General features: G+C 39.6%; 2 protein-coding genes across 2 annotated transcripts in view; one reads left to right on the forward strand and one right to left on the reverse strand.

Annotated features, from left to right (window-relative positions):
* Nucleotides 1-24,610, forward strand: part of vps9d1 (VPS9 domain containing 1) — a 46,281-nt gene that overhangs the window by 16,591 nt on the left and 5,080 nt on the right. Inside the window, exons 13-16 of the mRNA XM_059334932.1 lie at nucleotides 2,045-2,250; nucleotides 6,257-6,341; nucleotides 9,065-9,169; nucleotides 13,779-13,895. Of these exons, the coding sequence (XP_059190915.1) occupies nucleotides 2,045-2,250; nucleotides 6,257-6,341; nucleotides 9,065-9,169; nucleotides 13,779-13,890 (508 nt within the window). The 3' untranslated portion in view covers nucleotides 13,891-13,895. The remainder of the gene's footprint in view (nucleotides 1-2,044; nucleotides 2,251-6,256; nucleotides 6,342-9,064; nucleotides 9,170-13,778; nucleotides 13,896-24,610) is intronic.
* LOC131973085 (uncharacterized) lies at nucleotides 19,128-21,742 on the reverse strand. The gene is made up of 8 exons (XM_059334933.1): nucleotides 21,396-21,742; nucleotides 21,179-21,263; nucleotides 20,957-21,091; nucleotides 20,701-20,858; nucleotides 20,482-20,590; nucleotides 19,875-20,118; nucleotides 19,518-19,674; nucleotides 19,128-19,412 (listed from the first exon to the last, which is right to left on the reverse strand). The coding sequence occupies exons 1-8, from the start codon at nucleotides 21,714-21,716 to the stop codon at nucleotides 19,131-19,133; spliced, it is 1,491 nt and encodes a 496-aa protein (XP_059190916.1). The 5' UTR covers nucleotides 21,717-21,742; the 3' UTR covers nucleotides 19,128-19,130.

Consider the following 24,610-nt stretch of genomic DNA (forward strand, 5'->3'; position numbering starts at 1 on the left):
TGACCTCATTCATGGTTCATTGCGTTTGCTATGTTCTTCAATTTTCTGTCTCGCAGAACTCCAACTGATATCATCCCTCTTGTTTGCTGTCAAAAGCACAGAAGCACCGTTTTTCTTTTTTTTCTTTTTTTCTTTTTTTCTTTTTTTTTACACTTTTGTTGTTACAAAAAGTAATTTATTATACTGCTTTTAATGCAAATATTTAGTTTTGGCATGAATTGTTTCCTAGAAATACAGTGTGGGTCATGACCAGCAAGTGGCAGTGCTACTCTAAGTATGTCAGTGTCTTCCTAGCTTTTATTGCTGGTTTGATTCTTATTACACTCAAATAGAGTATTCAAAATGTAAAGTTATGCAAAGTTGAAAGTGTTGTTAATATGGTCATTACTGACTTTTACTGAATATACATCTTTTCTCTTTTCTTACCTACTTCTATTCTGTTATCATGGTGCATAATTCAATTCCACTTCCAAGAATCATGCTATTTTCTGTATTCCCCAAACTCAAAGATGATATCTTTATTTGAGTGATTAGACCAATGTTGGAAGTTTTTTTTATTCCTTGTAAAAAGTTCATCCACTTTGCCTGGCATTTTCTGAAGATCTTTATTGTGCCTAAGCGTATCTTCTTGGGCCCAGTCCACAATGTCCCCCATTTTCAGTTATCTCAGAGCCTGACCAATATGACATTTTTGAGGCTGATACCCATACTGATTGTAGAGAAGAATAAATTCAATGATGGTATCTAATATTGTGAATTTTCAAGCTGCAATGAAAATGTACATTTTCTATGTGGACTATGCAAAGTCACTCAGAATGCTGCTATCTTAAATAAATAACTAACTAAAGGATATTTAATATTATTATGCATGCGTATACATACAATGTATTACATTGCAAACTGATTATAGAAATGACAACTGAGAAAATAATCAGACAAAGAAAATACAGTAAATAGTAGGGGTGAGGGAAATATCGATGCAGCATAGTATCCCGATATTTTGCATGGCAATATAATATCGAATCACGGCCTCCAAGTATCGATATTTTAGGAATATACTGGAGATACTGGTCAAGAAAACTACAAGATATAAGGAATCTATAGGCCTCACATGCATCAGGATATCTTGTCGGGAAGTTGTTGAAGTAGTGCTGCAAAGTCAGGCTTTTTTTATGTTTCATTCAAAAAAAAGTGAAGCTTGAAGTTGAGCAAAGTTTGAGAAAATGCTGCAGTTGTTGTCGTCCATACATGTTTGATATCAGTTCAGTTTGACTGAATACTTTGTTGGTCAGTCTGTGGGTTTGACTCTCACTGTGGAGAAATAAAAGACGAATGAATAGACTGAGCATTTTCTCTTATTTGACAAAACAATTCTTGATTGAATTTAATTTTGTGGACACAAAATGCAGTTAAACAGTTAAATCGCAATATATTGTATTGCAATACTCACCATATCACAAAACTCAAGTATCGGATAAAATTTTATCATGGGGCCTCTGGTGATTGCCGCCTCTAGTAAATAAACATTAGTACAATTTCTAAATCACTCCAAGCCTTGTTGTCTGCCTCTTATATTCTGTAAAAATAATTATCTTGTCGGCGTGTTTTTGACATATATCTTAACGCTTATGTCGATGGATAGCAATATGCTTTTGATAGGCATTATTTAATGATTATATTGTTCAACCGCTACATCGTTCAGGCTTTAACGCCCTGAATAAGCAGTAGGAGACATGAGTGGAGCCAGAATGATGAGAACCCTCGCTGGCTTCCCAATCATAAACAAAGCCAGTTGTTATGTTGTAATTGGAACCTTGTAAACAAATAGTTTCTAATGCTTTTCCATCTTGCCAGAAATAAAATGTGGAATGCTTAACTCCTCTGCCCACAACAACTTTGTCTAATTAAATAAGTCAGTGTAGCCAATTTCATTGCAAATACCACTTTTCTTACCACATGCCGGTCAGTGTTTCTCACTTACAATTGTTGACTTGTTTCCTGTCTGGGTTATATAGTTTGATAAGCGTTTGTCGTCCTTTCTCAGGAGGGTCCACAAGGAAAGGGAGCAGGCCTTTGAGAAAAGTATGAAGCTGTATCGGGATGCTTCCCCTGGAGATGTTGGCGTTCCCTTGAAACTGTTTCCTGCAGACCCTGGCGCGCTGCAAGGTTCCTACCCCTACGAGTCTGCTGTTCAGGAGCTTAGGCTTCTCATCAAAGACTGCTGTCCACAGAGGAAGCTGGAATGCATTGGTGAGTCAGATTTTATTGTTTTATTCTCCTTCAACCATGCTCACTTTCAGGACAGATAGCTTCTCTTGGAGAGTATCAATTCATCTCGAAGGAGGCAATCCACCCTTTTCTACCATTACCTCAGTCTTGGTGCTGAGTCCAAGCCCTTATCCCTCAGGGTATCTGCAATGTCTGAAAGCATTTTAATTTAGTTTTCTCAAAATGGCTTTTAAAATGTCTTACATTTATAAATACATTCATCAGTACATTGTTTAATGTAAAGTATAAATGTTCTTGAATCCAATTGCAGGCTGTTAGATGTTGTATATCGATGAACTAAAAGCAGGATTGTTTTGTCAGTAAATTGACTCTTTCCTAAGTCCTGCCCCTTTATTGTCCGCCCCTGCTGGTCCGTCAAGCTGTCGAGGCCAACATGGAGCCCACACTGAAGATATATTGTGTAATTCTTTGGAAAAAATATCAGGGAGAAGTATACAGAAGGGTCTAATATTCCTTTTATGGATATATTCGGGATGTCAGACTCGCATCACAATGTTTATGATCAGCGGAGATGCTGTGCATAATTAGCCATGCTGGTTTGTTTATGATCAGCGGCGGACGTTGTGCACATTGGCGACGGCAGCCACAGTTGCGTCTCCCGTGTTTAATCCGGTGCGTATGTGATCACGGATTACGGTCGAAACTGTGGCTAAGTGATTACGTGACGATCGAAAGCCATATGTCACCTTCGGAGTCTCGTAAATCCCTCTGGGGCCTTTTTTGTAATGGAGACACGCTGAGTGAGCAGATATTTGAGAGGGCGTGGCCTTAGACTTTCCCAGTGGCCACTCTTCCCCCTAAAGGAAACACGGCTATATAAGCATTTGAGGACCCATATGAGGCTGCAGTTTCATTAGATTTAGGCTACAGAACCACTTCTCTAGTCCTGATTAGGTGTTATAAAAGACAGTTTAAATGCTGCAAGTGGACAACTGGAAAAGACAGTTGTGTAAAAATGTGATGCACGGAAGTTAAGGGATGTTTGAATCACGTAGATTACTTTTGTTTTCACATGGGTCGTATTGAGCTGCTTGTAGAAACGACCTCAGTCTGGCAGTATAGGTTCATTAATGTAGCTAATGTTTACCAACTTTTTCTATTAAAGTATGTCCAATAAAAGTACTTGCTTTTGCAGCCAAGCATTTGACAACATTAGGTAAAGGAGCTAGAGATAGACCTTTTTGTTTAACCAGAAAAATCAGCTATATGACCTCAGCTATATACACCAGACTCCATTGACAAAAACAGTAATTTTATGTGTCATAAAACACAAAGTTGACAGAAACAAAATAGAACTTACAAAACCGTCTTGGTTAGTCTTTTTACTGTTCCAACTCAGCTTTGTTCAAAATAAACCCTAAATTCACATTTATTGTGAGTTTTAGTTTGCAAAAACAGTAATTTTGCCGTGTTATAAAACACTCTTTATTCAGCAGAGACGGGTGTATTTGGCAAGCGTGATAGCTGCTGTTTCTAGCTGAACAAAACAGGATTTTATTCTTCAACAAAAAGGTCTACCTCTGTAGGGATCCTCTATTACATTACCTGTGCAAACCATCATTTACAAGCTAACAGCAGTTAGTTAGTTGATTAGTTATGTGCATACATTCAGTATACATTCAGTTGCTTGAGTAACATAGTGTTTATTGCACCCATCTAATGAGAAAAAATGTAGACCTTTTTCCAACTTCTCCAGGTAATGTGTCACTATATTACACATGCCCCAAAACATATACCAAGATGAACTTGAAGTCCACAAAACCAATCTGAAAATAAAGAAAATCTGAAACGATTGCATTTGAGTCCATGGAGCAGAGCCCTATAGTTGTTTGACCAATCAAAATCTAGCAACAACCAGGGTCCGTGTGTTTAAGGGGCGGGACTTAGGGAAGGGGATTTGAATTGAATTATGAATTAGATTTTGTATAGGTAAAATTGTGGATGTAATAAATAATTAGAGGTTAACTCGTAGGTAGTGGTTTTTATCCATCCATCCATATCATAATATGTAATGCTTATCATAAAATAATAATCATCATTATATATGGTACAAGTCCACGAAAATAGTTTAACAAAACTGATTTTTGATTGATAATGTGATCATAGATGGTGAAATCCCTAAATTCCCTGCAATTGTTCTTAAACTGACCCATTGTTCTTAAACTGAACTAAACTAAATTGGGTTATTTACCTATTGACTTTTTCACAAAATGCTTCCAAACAACTGAGCTTTTTATACCTAATCATTATCACCTGGTATCACCTGGTACTAATAAACTAGTTAGCTGTGGAATGTTCCAAATCTGTGTTTTTTTTTAGCCTGGCTGACGCCAGACTATATCCCAAATGAGATGTAGTCTGGAGACCACCTATTCTTTTTTCCGTAGAGGAGGCGTGGTTCACGATCGTCCAGAGCCGTTTATTGGGCGCTACGAATGTCTATCATAAGCATCTGTACGTAGCTCTTAGCCAATCGTATTGGGGCCTCGCTAAACCCCATTAACTTAGCCACTAACGGGGCTAGTTGGTAGATTAGGCTTTTGCCAAATCCTGTTGGAAGCAAGGCTAAAACATCCTTTTTAGTGGTGATAAAGGAGTGTAAAGCCAAACGTTGTTCTTCTTTTAAAATAAACTTTCGCTCTAAACCAGGGATGGGCAACTTAAATGCTGGAGGGGGCCACAATTTTTCATGGACACTACCACAGGGCCACATATAGGATCGTGCACTTAACCAGATATGATGAAACTGCAATTTTAAATATATTTACAGTGCAGTAACTTAACATATTTCATGCTCAAATGCATGTTTAACAGTATAAATAGGAATACAAAAGGTTTGAAGCAAATAAAAAATAACCACTTAATGTGATTTTCTTTTTTTCAGTGCAGGAACAGCAGACCAACATTAATTGCAAGAAGTAATTTTGTGCATTTTTACACTACACTTTTAAGATTTTATGCTCAAATGCATGTAGTTGTACTGATTGCCACTTCAAGTGAGGGTGTGGGACGTATGTGGTACGTTCTGTGATTGAATACAAAAAGCAGGGCTAAGAATCGGCCATGGAAACCATGCCGCCTTGCAGTTCCAAACGAAATCGAGCCGCCCCAATGCAGCATTGGGATACCCAGGCTAGGGGTTTTTTAGCATTCCAAAACACCTTTTTGTGTCCCTTTTACAAAGTTTATTGAAATGAGTTGCTGGCGTCAAATGCAAAATAAGCATATGTTTGCAAAAAAATCCATCAATTTGATGAGGTTAAACATTAAATATATTGTCTTTGAATACTTTTTCAATTAAATATGTCAAAAAGCATTAGGAAATTATCGCGTTCAATTTTTTTTACACAGCGTTCACAACTCAAAGTAAGAAGCAGAAGAGTGCAAGAACTGCTTAAACTTATAATATGTTATGGTATCTATGAAGCTGGACCATGTCATTAAGGGCAGAAGAGAAGGTTCTCCTACCTCTCCTAACAGCCCTTTGAAGATATAGACTTCAAAGGTATACCTTTCAAAGAATGTGTTGGGAACCACTGAGATATTGAAATGTCTTCTTCCTTTCGTTTGATTACGTCTGAGTTTCTTCAGATGGTGCTCTTTTCTTTGTGGTGGTGGCTTTCATAGTGGCTGTATGTTTACAACAAAAACCCATTAGCCATCACATCTCACAACATTCTATAAACCTCTCAATGCTTTAATGCACCATTTGCTGTTTATTGACAAAACATGGAGCGTTAGTTAGTGTCAGCAGAGTGTAAATAATTTATACTTGGATCAAATTTGTTATTGGATTGGATAAATTGCCACAGTCCCCTCCTCCATCATCTGGGACCAATTAATTATGTAGTGGTGTTTTAGTTAGAGCAAGCTGCAGACCATCAGCGTTTTATTTCTGTATTTGCATATTCTATATTGGATCAGAAGAGAGTCATGGTTTGTATTTATTGCTTCTGTCTTGTTACAGTGAGGACATTACGGCTGATCTGTGCCTGCGCTGAGGATTACAGGTGTCTCCATGAGGTGGACTCCACACCGAAAACAGCCGCAATGTGAGTAAATCATCAGCCACAGCAAATGCCAACAGTTATAAAATCACTGATTGAAGACTTTTATACTGGCAAATGAAAAACAGTAACATAATATTTGTGATTAAGGGGTAAGAACATCGAACAGTGCAGGATTGTTAGAAGGTCCTGTTATTCTTTTAGTTGAATTCTTCAAAAGCACACCTCATTACATTTCAAAATAAGAGCCCTGTCTCCATTTACTACATGCTTATGATAGGGAGGGAAAGACTGTCCTGTTAAAGTGTCCAAACATAATTTAAGGGCTTTCTGCCTTGGTAGCTGCCCTGTCAAGTCTCATCAGTGCTCAGTTAAGCCTGGCACAGCAGGGGCTCTCCTAGGTCTACTGCCCCCCTATAGAGTGCCTCTTGCTGACCAGGCCTAAAAGTGGGTCGTCCTGTCTGGGTTTGGAACAGACCCATCCCTACATTATCCTGTGAACAACACCCAGGAGAGATAGTAGCATTGTGCTTATAATGAACCTCATCACTGCTTAGTTTAACTCCCATCTGAGAGTAAGTGGACTGAGAATACTTTTGCATCAATATTGTACAAGCAGAAACTTGGAGCCAAAATCCTTTCCAAGGTGGGTGTGGATCTCAGTCCTAGAATAGAGGCTTTTACTGGGTTGTTTGGAGAGCCAGTTTTAAGTTAAGGTTAGACACTTTTTTGATGGTGCTTACAACATTTGACATGGGATTTGTCACCAACATAAATCAAGGGTTTTATGTTTGTTTATTGGCACATCATTAATAAACAGTTCCCTGTTTAGTGCAACCCACAAACACCCGGTAACAGGGAACAAAACATGCAGAAAATCATGTTCTTTCTCCAGAGAGTTATGTGATATCTTGCCTTTTTTCATGCATTCTTGTCCTCATCCCCTTTTCTCTTTTGTTGGATCCACTAGCAATTTTCAAAGAATGGCTTAGGCTATGTCTCCTGCTCCATATCTGTCTCTTTGTATTGGAATATGTGTGAAGTTATCAGAGACGGCGGAGTAGAAGAGTTGACCGGGCATTGCTCCTCTCAAAGCTTTTCACCCCAAAAAGTTATGACATTGTTTTTTGTGTATGTACTCTCAGAATGGTAAAATATACAACTTGGTAACAACATTCCAAGAGATGAAAAATGAATCATGCTGTGTTGATTTTGTTTTGTTACCTGGAAACATGAGTCAAACATGGCCAAACCACAGAAGGGATCTGAATCGATTATTTATTTTTTCTTGTTTATATGGTGGGGACTGCAAAAATGCAATCATCTTGTTGAAAATGATTGCAGCTTGGCCAGATTTAAAATATATGAATCATTTTAAAGGAGCAACTGTTTTTTAAAGGCAAACCCTGGCACTACTGGCTCATCATTTTACAATAGCATAACCCAGCCAATGGCCACTGGCAGCTCTGATTCAATAAAACTTTCATTCAGAAGTGAACTTAAAATGTTGCCTCTAAATTTGATCCCATATTCCTTTAAGGGGTTAAATTTGGACTATGTAGTTTCCTGCCTCCAATCTGCCAGAGTTCACATTCTTTGTCTTGATTGCGGCTCAGTACTGGCCAATATGTGACTGCTTTTTTTAGTCCATCTAAATGCAGGTTGTCTTTCCGTGTGTCACCATGACTCACAAATTGTATTTGTTCAAGGCCTGACTGAATTTGAAAGTGCTACAGTGTTCTGTTGACAGACAAGCTCTCATGTTTCAGCAGGAATTGGTGTATTTTGTATTTACATTACATATTTAGCTCTTTGTTTTCTGCAGCCTGTATCTTTGGTTTATGATTTACAGTCACATACACAAATACACTTTATTGTACTTGCTGCCCTCTTTTATTAATTCAACAGCATTTCAATTTTCATCAGTTCTTTGTCCTTGACCAACTGGGAGCTCATTTGTTCTCTTGCGTGCTTTTGTCTCTATCCCTTTCTTTTCTCTTTTCTATTGTGCTACTAAATTGGTCACCACTTTTTTTCTGTATCCTGTTAATTAAGATGTTTTTCCCCATCTGCCCATTTTTGCTGTTTTTTTAATTGTTTCATCCAAACTGAAAGCATTGCTGCACCCATAACGGAGCCTAATCTTCTCTGTGAAATCAGTATAAATGCATGTGGGAATAGTGCATTGTGTCCTTGGAATGCAGAGACACCAGTTTTAGTGTGAGAGGATCAATGTCTGTGTTTACAGTAGTGAACTCAGAAGATTATAATTCAGGGTTGTGATTGTGTGTGTGTGTGTGTGTATGGGAGGTCCAGCTCTCAGTGGTTACATGAGACTGTCCACACCTTCCAGAACTCTGCAGAAGAGTATCCAATTGCATGCGGCCGGGTCAGTCGAGGGCCAGCAATCTACCTTCTCACGCAAACTAGCAAGCAAGCAGTTAGCCCTGCGTGTGAGTCCTGATAAACAAATGGTCACTGTCTGCACACAGGGAGAATGCTATCAGGCTGTCATCATCTCCAAGGCTGCAATTTGTCCTCCCAACAGATCTCAGGGAGAGGAAAAAAAGCTTTATCATTTCCATCCCTGAACACGCATCCCATTAAGAGCCACATTTTATTTAGTTTCCATTCGGTCCCCTGGGGAGCACATGCCATCATACTCTGTAAATGTCACTCTCTATTTCTTCCCTTCTGCTCCACATATTTACTTCTGTTTTCCTCTTTTACTTGATCTCACCGTCTCCTTTTCTTCATTCGTCTGACAGCGGTGCAGACGACCTATTGCCCATCCTGTCCTTCGTGGCACTGCGGTGCCAGTGTCCCCAGCTGGTGTCCGAATGTGCTGCTTTGGAAGAATTCATTCATGAAGGGTGAGTCATTAGATGGAAGAACATGGTGAATCAGAATGTCCTTTTGTTTGCACCAAATGCACAAAAACATTTTTGCAGATTTACCACAGTTTTGAGGAAGTTAGAAATCTAAGCCTGCACAGTACACATCACTGTGTCAGCGTTTCAGTGCAGATCAGTATTTGTCAGATTAAACCTGGCAGTGCATTGTGCTGGTCATCTTTTTAACAATTTCATATAACCAATGGGTCAAATAGCTGTTAATGTAAGTGCACCCAGTAGAGTGTGTCTTCCTCTCCCCACCCAAGTAAAAGAAGAGTTGTATTGTATTGTCCCTCCTGGCTCCCTTACAGTCAAGATGGCTGCAAGGATAACAAAAGAGGGATTTGTTCATGTTGTATCATGCTTAATGAATCTGCAGATTATTTCAACATGATGTTTCCTATGCATGTTTTGGAGCCATGTCGAAAGTCAAAATGTGACCTGTGACATAGTGAGTAAGACTTTTAAGCCTAGCTGATTACCTTTGCTATGTGTTTTTGTGAACATTTTACAAAGGCATTAAGGGAACATTAAGTCCTGTTAGCAAGCACATTGCCTTATATGACGAAAAAGTTTCCAAGTGCATCAACACCATAAGTTATTTGCTAACCAACAATAATCTCAGCTGCTGACTGACATTATTTAATGTTTTAAACTGCCACTGCTGTAATGTTTGATTGAATGAAGCAAATCTAGACAGGAACAGTTTCATAATACCAGGGGTGTAAAATATTAATACCAACGAAAAAAAATCATCCAATACTTGCCTGACCAGACAGCAGTCAATGCCACAAAACATATAAAATGGAAAATGGAGCTGTCAGTAAAATATGTTGAGTGTGGCTCACCACAGCCCTGAGCATTGTGTCATAAATATGTACAAAACATTTTTGCCTGATGGGTCCAGTAATATTCAAGATGAGAAGCGGACAGACAGAGATACACACGATCCTCTCCAGGCTTACACCTGGTGGAGAAATTGTTTTTTTTTTTTACTTTGCTGTCATGATATGTTATATTCTCGTGTCACTCATTGTTTTGGTTTCCAAGCCCTCAAATTCCGCTTTCTGTTTGCAGCAGCAGCAGCAGTAATGGGTAGCCGTTTTAGTGAAAAGCTCTGATAAAAGAAACTTACTGTACAATGCTTGCTCTGCACCGAATAGCAGCTAAAAAGTCAGCTCTGTTTTGGTCTCCACCAACTGCAAAAAATATCTGAGAGCAGAGTGAATATTGGACATTGAATTTGATGGCCAGAAAAAAAATCCATTTATGAGGCTTCATTTGAAACTTTTTCTAGTTTACACCAGCCCCAGCCCTAGCTGCCGATGGGCAGGTCATAAGAGGTTAAAAGTCAGTCTTTCTCCAGAAGGAAGACGTTTCTCACTCAGTAAATATCTTTGACATGTTTTTTGATAAATTAGTTTATTAAAATTTTTTGATAATAAAAAATAATCTGCTGATACTGTTTGATACTGTGATTTTTTCTTCAATAAAGGTATCTTCACCCATCTCAAAAATACAGTATCCACTGAGCTTTATAATTCATTTTCATAGTTGTGCCTATGACAAAAGGTATCACAAGTGGATTATCCAATTTTCTATAACCATCTTACTCTTTTCTGATGTGGACAGGTGCAAGAGGTTTTAAAATGGTGTTTTGACTTGAGTTGCCATAATACATCACGCTGAGTATGGTTGCGTGTGAGCTCAGACCACACCCAAGAGGCCTGCTCACGGCCATAAAAACAGTGGGTTTTAAAAGCCAGCTGGTTAGATTGGCAGTGACCAAGGAATGCCAGGATATTTGAGATTTGGTTTTTCTTCTCTATAAAAATACCAATAAAGTCCTACTTGTTGTTTATATAGTTCAGTGGGTTGGAAGGGTTCAAGTAAAGGGAGAGGAGGAACCAAGGCTATGGGAGGGTGAATATGCCTCTATTTCAAACAAGATTACCATGAGTCTTTAATATGATTAGTTGAGTCTGCTGTCAGTCTGTATTTGGGATTTTATCTCCAAGTATAACGATAAACTCATAATTACTGGTTTCACATAAACCAGTCATAGTATAAAGCCTTTTAAAAGTATATTTATTTAGGTTGGAAGAAAACTCTGCTTTATTTGACAGGATACAAAAAAATTAGGCTTGGTGTGAGGTATAACATTTCATTTAACTTGCTTTCTCTGCTTGTTAATGTCATACCTGCTATTCATGGTCAACAAAACTGAAAATCCAGTTAATTTGCAGTCAGCTAAGGAGGACCTGCTGTTGTTAATCAAGTCCCCTCAGTCCATGTTTCTTCAAAGATGTAGACACAAGATGTAGTCAAACCAATGTTTTATCGACCTTTTCAAGTTATCTGCTCTTCTAAGCATTTTTAGCCTTAAGCTGTTGCCATCTTTAATGATTTTTGTTCTCTTGTCTACTCCATAATGTCATTCCTGATTTTTGGCTATTGGAGCTGATCATCCAATGTTCTTGGCATTATTATAGCTGCCTGTAATCTTCCTTAACTAATCTTCCCCTTCTGGTATATTGTCTTTTACATGCGTGTTTGTTTACATGAGCCATCAACATTTTTGCCAGTCGCGCTGCTTCTTTCCCTTTCATGTCAGCCGGCTCTCTGTGGGAGGCAGGGCTCATACACACACAGTAGCCCATTTCAGGCTGCTGTTTCAAGCCGCGATATTTACGCCTCTGTGAGGTGTAAAATTGGTGAGACTGTTCGAGGCTAGATCAATAGACCCTGTCAGACTGTGCTTCCACTAGAGGTGTAAATCAGCAGAGGCCCCACCGTACGATTTTATCCCGATACTTGAGTCATGATACAATATAATTGTGATTTTAAGCATTTTGCGATACGGTGAGTATTGATACAATATATTGTGATTTAACTGTCAAATAAGAGAAAATTATCTGTCTGTTCATCTCACTTCAGTCTTTTTATTTATCCACAATGAGAGTCAAACCCACAGACTGACCAACAAAGTATTCACTCAAACTGAACTGATATCAAACATGTATGGACGATAATGATTTTTTCGAACTTTCCTCAACTTTAAGCTTCACCGCTCCGTACAGCTTCAATACGGCTGTGTCCGTGAAATGTCGGAGTCACATACCTGGGTTCCAGTGTCTTTAGCATGTTTCTCAAACAATCCATAACCATAACTTTGCAGCGTTGTTTCGACAATTTCCTGACATGATATCCTGACGTTGTGCCTATAGATTCCTTAGATCTTCTAGTTTCATATGATACCAGTGTCTCCAGTATATTCCTAAAAGTTAGCCTGCTACTGCCTCTGGGGAAAAAACAAAAATGGTGAAAATACTGAAGGTAAATAAACACTAAATACCGATACTTGGCGGCCATGAATCAATATAATATTGCCACGCAAAATATTGCGATACTATGCTGTATCGATTTTTTTCACCCCCACCTCTAGTTTCCACAAAAGTCTCACTATATTGCCGTAGCAATCTGTGCCAGCTTCATACTGATTCGGCAACATCGTAATATTGGCGTTGACTTGGATTATTCTGATCTGTTATCATTATATTGGTGGCATAAAATGGTCTTATAACTAACCCATCACTCATCAAAGCTGTCTGAGAAATGTTTCTGTTACCTTGATTGTTGTGTTTTTATTTCCTTGCCTTTTTAAATGTTTGTGTGCTGGCCTGTATGTTTTTATGGTTTGAACCAACAGTTTTATTCCTGTCTAATTTTCGATGTGATCGTTCGAAAAATAATAAAATACATTCTACATGAAAATTATTATGAGAAAGGTTTTGTTTGATAGTTTTTGTTGATACATTAAGATGGCATGAGCTACGATGTTTGCAGTAGCACAACTTTATATATAACTTCAGCACAAACTATCAGGTATTGTGCCAAACTAACACCACATTATCTATATTTTATTCAAAATTTCCTGACCACAGTCATGGGATAAGCATCTTATCTCTTTTCCTTAATCTCTCACTTCTTCCGTCCTCTCACTCTTTGTGTCCGTCCGTGTAGTGCAGAGCCCTGGCTGCAGTCGGTCTCGTGTCTTGCTCTCATTAGTCAAAGGTCGGCCAGAGTTGACTTGCTCTCCAGCCCCTAATGTCTCTACTCTACTGTTTCTGAACAAGCACCCTCCTTTATCACTTGTTCTTCTCACATATCAACCCTCTATCCATCATTACACTCTTTCCTCATTCTGACCAAACTTTTTAACATGTATACCGGCTAAAAAAGTAGAAAAACAAGGAAAATGTCTCTCACTAACGACTGTGTTCAAGGCTGAGCAGACATGTTTGGTCCTTTACTCACTATGAGAAAATATTTATGTGGTGATTTCAGCAAATTATAATAAATTGGATCCCTATTCTGCGCTCGGTCGTTTGGAATTTTTGTGGTTAGTTATGCCTTGTTTTGTTAAATTCAGTTAAAATTAAATAGTTTTCTGTTCTGTGTCCCTATTTGACTTTTTAGCGCTCTTTGACCTCAAAAAGTTGAAATAATTAAAACAACTCACCCTCATGTTGATTTATTTTTCTTACATATTTCATGTTAACACCTAACGTTCACTTTTCTTTTTCAGCTATTTGATAGGCGAGGAAGGGTACTGTCTGACCTCCATGCAGAGTGCCTTGGCCTATATTGAGTCATTGCACACAGGAGGAGGTCACATTCCTGCAGACAAAGTCATCTGAAAAAGGTAAAGGATAATCCAAAACATTTTTATTGACCTTTGTGTAAAGCAAGCCTGTTTTGAGATTTTCTATTTTTCCACATAGATTTTATTTTCATTTCGATTAAAGCAAGAATTCAAAAAACATAGTCCAACAAGCATTGCTGCCCAACATCCAGAGTTCTCAAGTCATGAAATATAAAGCATTATAATCTTACATTTCTATATCAGTTTGTTTAAACTACAAAAAACAGAGTTCACAATATAGGAAAAGCAAGTGGAGAAGCAAGTTACATTAAGAAAGGGGAGCTGAAAACCACCATCCACATCTTTTATTCCTTCCAATATGATGGTCATCTTTTCTCAGTTGCGAAAGGATAGTTGGTCTTTCCAACTCTTGATTCTCTTTGACGATTTATAGCCAATTGTCTACTGTAGGTGGATTACATTGTTATTGCTTTTTTTGTTGCTACAGTGTTTTTAAAAGATATCCGTCGTTTCCTGTTATTTCTTCTGGCAGGTCCCCCAAATATAAATCTTTACATGTAAATGGGATTTGCTGTCCGGAAATCCGCTGCATAATTCTCAAACACTTTCCCTAAAATGTGACTTTGGGCAGCTCCAAAAAATAAGGTGGTGACTCACCTCCCCATCCCCACAATCTCTCCAACACATGTGCTCTGTTGAAGTTAGATATGTCTTCATTGTAGGAGTGATAAAGTAACGGACAAGATTCTTCCAACTGAATTTACGTCAAAAACAGTAGAAAATTAAGTTTCACACATGTTCTCCCACTGTTGATTGGTTATCCTAACATTAACTTCTGTATCCAATTTATCTTTTACCCCTTTTCGACCAACGCAAACCTAGTTCTATTGCTGGGCTGGTGCTGGTTCGCAATTGGTTTAACTTGTGAATCTTCTCAGAACCAGTTTGCTTTTCCACATGCTAGAGACACGTCATCATGTCACTGTATACGTCTGGTATATGTTCGATCGTCTCTTTACAAATGTTGCTCTTGGCTTTGTGAGCCTACATTAGCATCCAAACATGACATGTGCAACACATTTGTGCTGCTCGTCTTGAATGATACGGACGGCGATTTTGTTATTAACACTGAATGTAAGATGTTAGATGTTAGACTTAGTTGTAAGCTAATGCTATCCTGCTAACGCTAACCCACTAACTAACGCTAGCCTGGGATCTCTAGCCTGCTATCGCTAGCCTGCTAACATGAGCCTGTATCAATCACACTGAAGTTAAACAAATAAAATAATTAATAAATGAAATGATGCATATTTTAGTTGGTCTTGTTGGTCAGGAAAATCCTGCACCCAGCCACTGATGTAAGCGGTTCATGGTTCAAGACCAGAAAAGAGTTGGTGCCGCTTTGGAACCAGTTTTCCTGGCAGAGAGCTGGTTCCCTTGCAGTCAAAAAGTTAGGAACTGGTTTACGATTAGGCCCTAGAAATGGCTTGGTTGAAAAGGGGTATATGATATAGCTTGTGGATGAACCCTGTTCCTTGCAATTCCCTGATTTAGAAACTACTGATTTCCAGTTACAGCTCTATGCCCATATCATTGTATTAACTGCATTATTTCACTAGGTGCATCAACTGCTTCATCTTCCCATATTTCTTTTATGAAGTATTGGTGTATTTGCAAGTATCTGAAGAAGTCATGCTTGTCCAATTGGTATTTATCTTTTAATGCCATAAAGCTTTGTAATGTATTCTTCTCCATTATATTACAATAGGCTGCGATACCTTTAATTCTCCAAGACATGGAGGTATCTCTATGCAGGAAAATCCCTGCACTTAGTGTATTCAAACCGATCAATATGTAGAGGTTAATGTTCACTAGAAAACATGCTCATCAATTTATAGATGTTGTCATAACTTTGGACTTGTTCTTCTCTGCAAGCGTTTTTTATAAATGTGAGCGAAAATGTGTGCCTTTTTACCTTTTTGACAAATTACAATGTAGACTGAAATAATATGGGGAGAGTAAATAAATACGTTTAAAAAGAGCAGATCAGTCTGAATCAATAAAGTTACTACAATGAGTTTCTAACAAGTTATGAAACATTTTCAATGTCATACTGATGCCGATGATGACGTACGTTAGCAAACAAGACCATCAGATTATTGGCTATTTCCATAGCTTTTCTTTACTTTCTTCCATTGGGATCTCTGGCGAAATCGGATAAAACAATTTACAGCATGCAGGTTCATCTCCAGCATTGACCAGCCTACCACAGACCACTGCTTCCTGTGTTGAAGCCAGACATGTGAGCTGTGGTCGAGCTCTGAAACGAGGCGGAGAGCTCCTCAGCCACCAGCAGCAGGAGCCAGGGGCAGAGCTTCGCCTTGCTGCTCTGCCGGTCCTCTGCCTAAGACAAAGGTGGTGAAGGTGCAGAGGCTAGCCACACGCTTCCTGAGAGCCAGCCCTGACACCCCGCTGCTGTATTCCCAGGCACGGGAGAACCAGAAACTGGGCTGAGCAGGGCAGAGTGTCAGACAGTGCTGCAGTAAAATGAGAGGTGCTTCAGACCACAGGGGCCACCAGAATCCGCACTAAATGAAAGTTGTAGTAACTTTAAAATGACTTGACACGATGACCCGTGTCTCAGTCAGTTTACTGTTGACTGTTTGAACAGGCCACTCTTTGAGCAGTTTTGCCAGCAGTTATCAGGAGAGATGTGTGTGTGTATGCATGTGGGTTGGTGTTTCTACACTGCTACTTGACGGGACGGGGTGTGATGACACTGCATGTTATCAAATGTGACATCCTCAAATGGCATTTCCAAAAACTCCCAGTGACACAATGATTCCACTACAGGCAAATATTTAAGTTTACAGATCGCTGTGCTCCACAGAGCTGTCCCTCACCTGCCCGGTGGCCGCATCAGGAGGTCGAAGCATTCTCAATATTATATACTGGAGGAACAGATTTAACTTTTAATGTGTATTTTATATAATATTTGTTTTTACATGTATGACTTTACATGTCTTCTGTCATGTAAAAAAGATTTTGACCTCATTCATATCTAATAAGGCTGTAAGTCATCTGCAGTTGCTTTGAACCAGAGCTTCAGAAATCCTTTAAGACTGAGTAAAACACAAGCCTTAATTCAGATTCTCCGTCTCACGCACTCAGTGGGAATAGACACATTTACTTGAATGGAATCCTATTTGATTAGTGAGATGCACGAGTGACAGACGTAGGTTTTATTATATCATATTATTACATGTCTGTATAACTGGCCCAAAAGCATACTAACTACTAGTATCCAAAATATTCACATCACAGAATCTAGAAGGATAATTTTATTGCTTCTCAAATCGGCACAAAACAGTTTTCAGCTGTGCAACATAATGCACAGGTGTTTTAATGATCAATGAGCTTTTCAACACTAACGTATATTAACACAGTGTGCCACTGGAACACATGAGTGATGGTTGCTGACAATATCTAATAGATATTCCATAAGAAAATCCGCCATTTCCAGCTTTAATAGTCATTCACCACATTAACTAAACTGCATGTCTGTTATTTAATTATTTTTTTTAAATTGTGCTTTCCTTTTAAAAAGGGCATTTCGAGGTCACGTGGGACCCAGCTCAGGATGGCAGCATAGACAGTTAGCTCCCGATCGAAACTCGAGAAAAAGCCCCGAACTCGGCTATTAAAACGTGTTTTAACATTTGGTTCTGAACATGGAAAGGGGAGGAAGGTCAAGAAGACGAAAAGGTACCAAAAACCCAGCTAAACAACCCGAATTGACCGACGACGGAGGAGACGTGTCGGACACGGGGGAAGAAGTTGAAAGCATGGAGACCGAAACTGTTGAAATGCTACGTGCAGGTCTGAAAGACATCGTTAAAGAAATCAAAAATTTCAAAACGGAGATGAAAAACCAGCTCGCCACACTCAAGGAGGAAATGAAAAAAGAACTTAAGGAAGAACTCGAGGATTTTAAGAGAGACATTAATCAAAAGTTAACAGACACAGGGAAGGAGCTAGCTACGCAAACGGTGAGAATTACGGAGGCTGAGCAAAGAATTGAAGAGGCGGAAAACTGGAATGCAGAAGCAAAGGAGGTACTGCTCCAAACACTGAAGCAACAGAAAATACTACAAGAAAGACTGACAGACCAAGAGGGAAGAAATCACAGAAACAACCTTCGGATTTTTGGCCTGGAAGAGGGAGCAGAGGGCCCCTCAGCCGCACAATTCATAGATCAGCTGCTAAAAACAGAGCTCACCTTACCGACAGAGATGGACCTACAAATACAACGCGCACACCGAGCTCTGGTACCAAAACCGGACTCCAGCAAATCCCCGAGATCTATCGTGGTTAACTTCCTCCAGTACACAACAAAAGAGACGGTACTGAGGGAAGCCTGGAAGAAAAGACCCCAACATAACAACCGGGCGCTGTTCTTTGATCACGACTATGCCACGGAAATAATTCAGAAAAGGAAGGAATACGCGGGGATTAAAAAAGTTTTAAAAGAGAGAGGAATCCGTTTCCAGACACCCATGGCCAGAATGAGGATACATTGGGACACCGGCCCGAAAACATACGAAACTGCGCGAGAGGCTGCAAAAGACCTGAGCAGGAGAGGGATTGAAGCGACAATCGTCCCGGCGGGGAGAGGCGCACCTGATACGGAGATGGAGGGCAGGCCATCAGTGAGAGAAACGTCTTCCGCGGAGACGGAGGAGAGACTAAAGAGAGCGTGGCCATGGCAACGGGTAGGAAACCAGGAGGACACCGCGACACGAGCAAAACATAAGCTACAGAAATACAAAGGAATGGACATATAAAGTATGTGAGTGCATCTAAATGAGTAAGTAAGTGAGAAATAGTACACGCAAGACACTGAAGATAAATAGTCTAAAAGATTGTATCTAAGAGGACCTGAGTAATTGGACTTAATAGTTTTCATTGTTAAGATTGATCGGGCTCTGTATGTGTGAGCAATAATGAGACAGATGTTCAAGAGAATCGAGATATTAATCAGGGCTGCCAAGTTTCAGAAAATGACAAGAGTGAGACTCTAGCACCATGATGCCTTTGGCCTTTTAACATCGATTAATTCCTTAAGATTGATGTCCTTACCTACATGTCAGCGGCTCTCCCTGTACTGTGGCCTCCTAATGCTAGTCTTAGTTAACCAGAAATTAGAAATGAAAATTGTTACAAATTTTGATAAAATACATTTATTTGCAAAATTATTCTCAAACAACTCTCCATTTAGCTGGGGACATGTCTCATGTTGTATGCATGAGTGGCAGATTTTGATGCCTTCATGACAGAGGCAGGGGGCTCCCACTTGAAACACTGTGGCTCAAGGCTCGCCATCTTCACCGTCATGATCGATGATAGTGTTCCCTCAAGAGCCAAGCTGTTTCGTGTTTTGGTTTTGTTTAGTCCAACTGCAGAGAAAACTCGTTCTGCATCAGCATTAGAATGAGGAAGCACCAAGACCAACTTGGCAATACGGGACAGCCTCCCAAATCTGCTCATACCGGTCACCTTTGAAAAATGTACATAGGAAGCCCAATTACTCTCAAGTATTTTTGTGTAGTATTAAGTTGATTATGTCAATGGGTATTCCCATGACTACAGAATCATTCTTACCTTATTCTTCATTGATGCCATGTTCCCCACAAAGCTCTCACAGTCAAAGATTGATGGGTCTTCGGGCATGGCAATGTCCATGGACTGGTAGTCCAGAAACTCCTCAGTCAGTTGATCACGCTCCTCAGGGCCATTGTATGGGAGAAGTTCAGGAAACCTAAAAATAACACAATGTGCACTGATCTGGTAAAGTAGTGTAACTGAAACAGGGGTTGTTTTTCAGATGTGGTCATCAAACAAGAAAATGTGACAACAGCCTGGTCTTAAGCCTGCTCTACTTGTAAAGCATATTGAGACAACGTGTGTTAGGATTTGGCACCATTGATAAAACATACTTTACTTGATACCCCAACTAACCTGTCGACAAAGTAGAGGGCATCTTCCACTCCACACTCTGCTCTCTGCTGGACATCCAGAAACATGGCATGTTTTATCAGAGGCTCTTTCATGGGGAGTTTCTTGATGGCATACTCCACAGCCCTTTCCAGAAATGCCACTGCTGCCTGCTGAAACCTCTGCACTTGCTGCGGTGTAATGTCTCCTGCTTCAAGGAGCCTGTTGAGTGTAGCTCGAGTAGTGAAGCCAATCACCAACTTTTCTCCTAAGAGACACAAAACAACCTCAGAGGTCATTAACAATGCTGTATGCACCAACATGTCAGTATGAGAAGGGAATAAGACTGTGTTGAGTCACTTTAGTCACCATCAAAAACCACAATAGCTAACTTAAAAGCACCCCTTTAAGTATCTTCATCATATCAGTGATTTATTGAATAGTTTATTAGACAGAAATGCAAGCAGCATAGTCAGTCACACATTTGGGCTAAACAAAAAAGTTCTGGGGACATTGTGGTCCCATGTATGTGTGCAGCCCTCTAACAAACAGTGTGTTGAGTGAGATCAGTGAGTGGATAGTGCACGTGCATATTCTGATGTAAAACTTTTGGATTACAATTACTTATTACCTGGCAGTTGGTTGGATGGCTCCTTAAAGCGGATTTCATGCAGTTCCCGGTGCTGCAAAGCAGCAGGCTTCAGAAACTTCGAGAGCAGCTTGCGGATGAAACCCCTCATCTAAAAATTTCAGAAAAGATTTACAAATTTACATGTATTTCGTGCTAATAAAAAAGGAACAAAGATAGAACATCATACTAGCAAACTGTATCCCAACCTTCCCAATTTACCTCATCATGTAGAAGGAAGATGGATGACTTGTCTCTCTGGAGGAGGAGGTTGAAGGTGGAGAAGACTGGAAACGTTGCTTGATAGAAGAGCAGGTACACCTCTGTAATTGGGTCAGAGAATGCCTCCACAAGCCTCCTGAACCTTGGCTGTTTATCATCTGTGAAAAAGAGAGAAAAAAATGGTTGTGCATACTACATTTACTATTCAGTCTGTTCTAATAACCATGCATTTGGATCATTAAAATGTGATGCCTACTTAATGACTTCAAGTAGCTGGCCAGTGGCTGATACTGCTGCAGGATACGAGTCAAACATTTCTCCAGGCTCAACCATCGAACAGAAACGTGCATGAGCATTTCCATATACTCACTTCCATGGAGCTCACAGAATTCTATGACAAGAATGGAACAACTTAATGCCAATTTGATCAAACTCTTCTGGATTTAATTTGTACTACATTGGGACTTCACATACATACCTGTCAGGTAACCTTTACGATTGGTGCTTCCTTTAAACCAATGTCCGACATCCACAGCGAGATCCTCTGGATCAAATCCACACACCTGTCACAAGACATTGTTGTCACAAGACATTGTTGTCATTGGTTCATGACACCGCACAGCATAACAACCTGTTGGACTTGACATTATACATAACAGATACGGTAGGTCTTAAGCACACATGATTCAACTCACCTCCAAAAAAGCCTGACCAGCCTGTTTGGCAGTGTTGTGGATGATGTGACAAGGACACCCATGGATGTAGATGCTGGCATTTTCTTGAAGAATTCTGGATGCGATGGAGTTCCTTGCTCCTGTATTGACAGGAGCATTATCAACAGACAGACTGACACAGTTTCTCCATGGTATGTCGTTTTTCTGCAAGGCCTCATCCATCTTCTTGTAGATCACTTCAGCCGTGCCGCAGTTTGGCCCGCTGGTGGGGCACATATCCAGGAACCTGTGGACAACTTTGCTGAGGTCACTGTCATATACCCGCACAGTGAGCGGGTTCATCTTCTCATGTCCTGTAACGATAGGTACATATATCATATGTCAGATTAAAGGTACACATCAGACTGAAATTGTGTGTGTGCCTTCTCTGATTAATCTAAAAAGGGTGCTGAAAAGTGAGGAAAATGTAATGGCCTGTATCATTTGATCCATCTGTGATCAACGTGAAAGGATTGGTCCTCATCTTCATGACCAGTTCCTTTCTAAAGTGAGGAGCCACTGCTTCATTTATTATGCAGGACATTTTTGTGCAGGCAGACTTGAAGCTCTGTGCAGTAGGGGAATCTTTGAAGCATTCTTTTAGCAATGGGCTGAAGTGATCAGCTACTGCAAATGGTACATTGTGTTCCACCATTGACACTGCTACCTTTACCTCAGCTCTCCTTGTCTGCAGCAGAAAGGAGGTAATTAAAAAGCAAATCATTTAAAAAAACATGAAGTGTTTTTTGATTGAATGAATGTCTTAGCAGCAGACTCAAGGTCCATAGAAAAACACTATTACATACAAAAATAAACAAATGAAAACAGTTAAAATGAACATTAGATTTGACAAGGCATTTGTTTCATTTATTATGCATTTATGCTGATATAACCTACAAGTGCAATTCAGCTACTAGAAGTGTTATGAACACTGCCAGTAGCTGAATAGCGTGTAGTACCTTGACTTCCTGAGCTGTCATGCCACCAACAGTGGCTGGGCCATAATACGGTGCAATGCTGGCTGTTGACTGTACTGCCTGTTCTTTGGTACGATGCGCTTTGCTTTTTATATGCCTTGTGACATCTGCCTTTCCTTGATGGGCGCTGCTGCTGCTGCATCCTGGCACATTTTTCTGGCTATCGTCATACTCGCATGTATCGCGAAGGAGAGAGACCGCGAAAGAGAGAGACCGTGAAAGAGAGAGAGCGAGCCAGAGCACGAAAGAGAGAGATTTAATATGAAATATATTTAATGTAAAATATTTATTATATTTGTATTAATATTTAATGTATTGTATTAATTGTATCGTAATTGAATTGCATGTCTGTATGTATGTTCTGCTTTTGGCAACAAAGGTTGATACCATTCATGCCAATCAAGCTAATTTGGTTCTATTTGTACACTGTCAGAGTTAAGGATAGACCTTGAAATTTAGAATTTTGAGAAACACTGCTTTAGGGGGGTCTAAATTGATATAATATAAGTCTGTAACTCTGACATACACACACACACACACACACACATTGAGACTAACGTTAGAGTCTCTTTTTCAAGTGTGAACTGGTCAAGAGAAGAGGCAAATAAATGTTACACAGCTCTGCAACAAATACAGGACAGTGATAGACTTATAGCAGCCTTAAAACAGTACTAACTAGGAAACTCAAGGAGAAACAGTGTATCAACTGTCAACAAAATTAAGTAGCTACTTACCATCTGTCTTCTTGCAACATCGAGTGGGTTTTAAATGTCGGCGCTGTTGTGTGTGTGAAAGATGGTTAGTGACGCCAAGACCCGCCTTACGTTGCTTCTGATTGGTTAATATTGCGTGGTGCCTTCCGCGGTTGGTTAGATTTAGGCTTAGGCACAGAGGACTGACGGATGAGTCTGGGATTGGTTATCTCGGTCAGTCAATCAGAGTTACTCGAACTACGGCAAGCCGCGAGGACGAAAGTTTATTAGGATGAAAAAATAAATACAGAGTATTGAATGGGGAAATTTAAGCGTGAGAAATGTCAAGTGTGGCGCGTGGTGTGAGAATGGGTTAAATTGCGTGACTGTCACACTCAAAGCGTGACACTTGGCAGCTCTGTATTAATAATGGACCTCAATAAGGAGGGGCCCTCATATTTTATGGGGATTTCCCCTCAACCCACGGGGGAAACGTGGGAGGCAAGTGCCTACTGTTGTAATCTTAGTTCGACTTTTTTTGCTGTTGAATTGCTCAATGTTCTTTGGGCTGTTGTATGTTCTCATGGCTGCAATATGGGTTCGAGGGAAGTGTATAACGTCATCTTCCAAAGCTATAAATGAACAGCACATCGTTAGTGTCGTTAAATGTTAATGGGTTGAACAATTCAATTAAAAGACGTAAGGTAATATTGAAAATGAGAAAACTTAAGGCTCAAGTTATCTTCATGCAGGAAACGCATCTTTCCCAGGAAGAGCATGAAAAGCTGAAGAAATTTGGTTTTAGAAAGACCTATTACAGTACTTGTAAACAAAGTAACAAAAGAGGGGTGGCAATACTTATACAGAACTCGACTCATTTTGAATGTCTAAAAGAAATCAAGGATAAAGAAGGACGATACATTATAGTTAAGGGGAAACTACAGGAAGAGATGGTTACGCTAATTAATGTATATGCTCCTCCGGAGAGTACTAAACAATTCTTTAAATCATTATTCTCAGTTATGGCCTTAGAATCTGAAGGTATAGTGATATGTGCTGGTGATTTTAACATAATGGATCATAGGGTAGACACAACAAGTATAAAAAGAAATAAGACACATATATCTAAATTCATAAACATGTCGTTGAAGGAACATGGACTGGTTGATGTATGGCGTGAACTACATCCGATGGAAAAAGATTATACACACTACTCTACTATATATAACACACACTCTAGAATTGACTATATTTTTATGAACAGTTGGGATCTATACAAAGTAAAAGAATGCAAAATTGGTGTAGCTGACATTTCAGATCACAGTACAGTCCACTTAAATGTGCTTTTGAATAAAAGGCAGAAAAACACCACCTGGAGACTGAATGTAAGCATATTAAATAACAAGACAACAATAGAACAAATTAAGAATGAAATAAAGAAAAGCATAGAGGAAAATGACACAGAAGGAATCAACCCTACTATCTTATGGGATGCACTGAAGGCGGTGATAAGGGGGAAACTAATAGC

This window comes from Centropristis striata, chromosome 6, assembly GCF_030273125.1.
Source record: "Centropristis striata isolate RG_2023a ecotype Rhode Island chromosome 6, C.striata_1.0, whole genome shotgun sequence".
Lineage (NCBI taxonomy): Eukaryota > Metazoa > Chordata > Actinopteri > Perciformes > Serranidae > Centropristis > Centropristis striata.

What these genes read in the sequence shown, in the direction of transcription:
- LOC131973085 (XM_059334933.1), bottom strand. Translation starts at nt 21,716, where the DNA reads ATGAACCCGCTCACTGTGCGGGTATATGACAGTGACCTCAGCAAAGTT. An exon ending in GCCATCCAACCAACTGCCAG is followed by an intron (nt 20,119 to 20,481) that starts GTAATAAGTAAT and finishes TGTGTCTCTTAG; the next exon opens with GAGAAAAGTTGGTGATTGGC. An exon ending in TGGCATCAATGAAGAATAAG is followed by an intron (nt 19,413 to 19,517) that starts GTAAGAATGATT and finishes CATTTTTCAAAG; the next exon opens with GTGACCGGTATGAGCAGATT.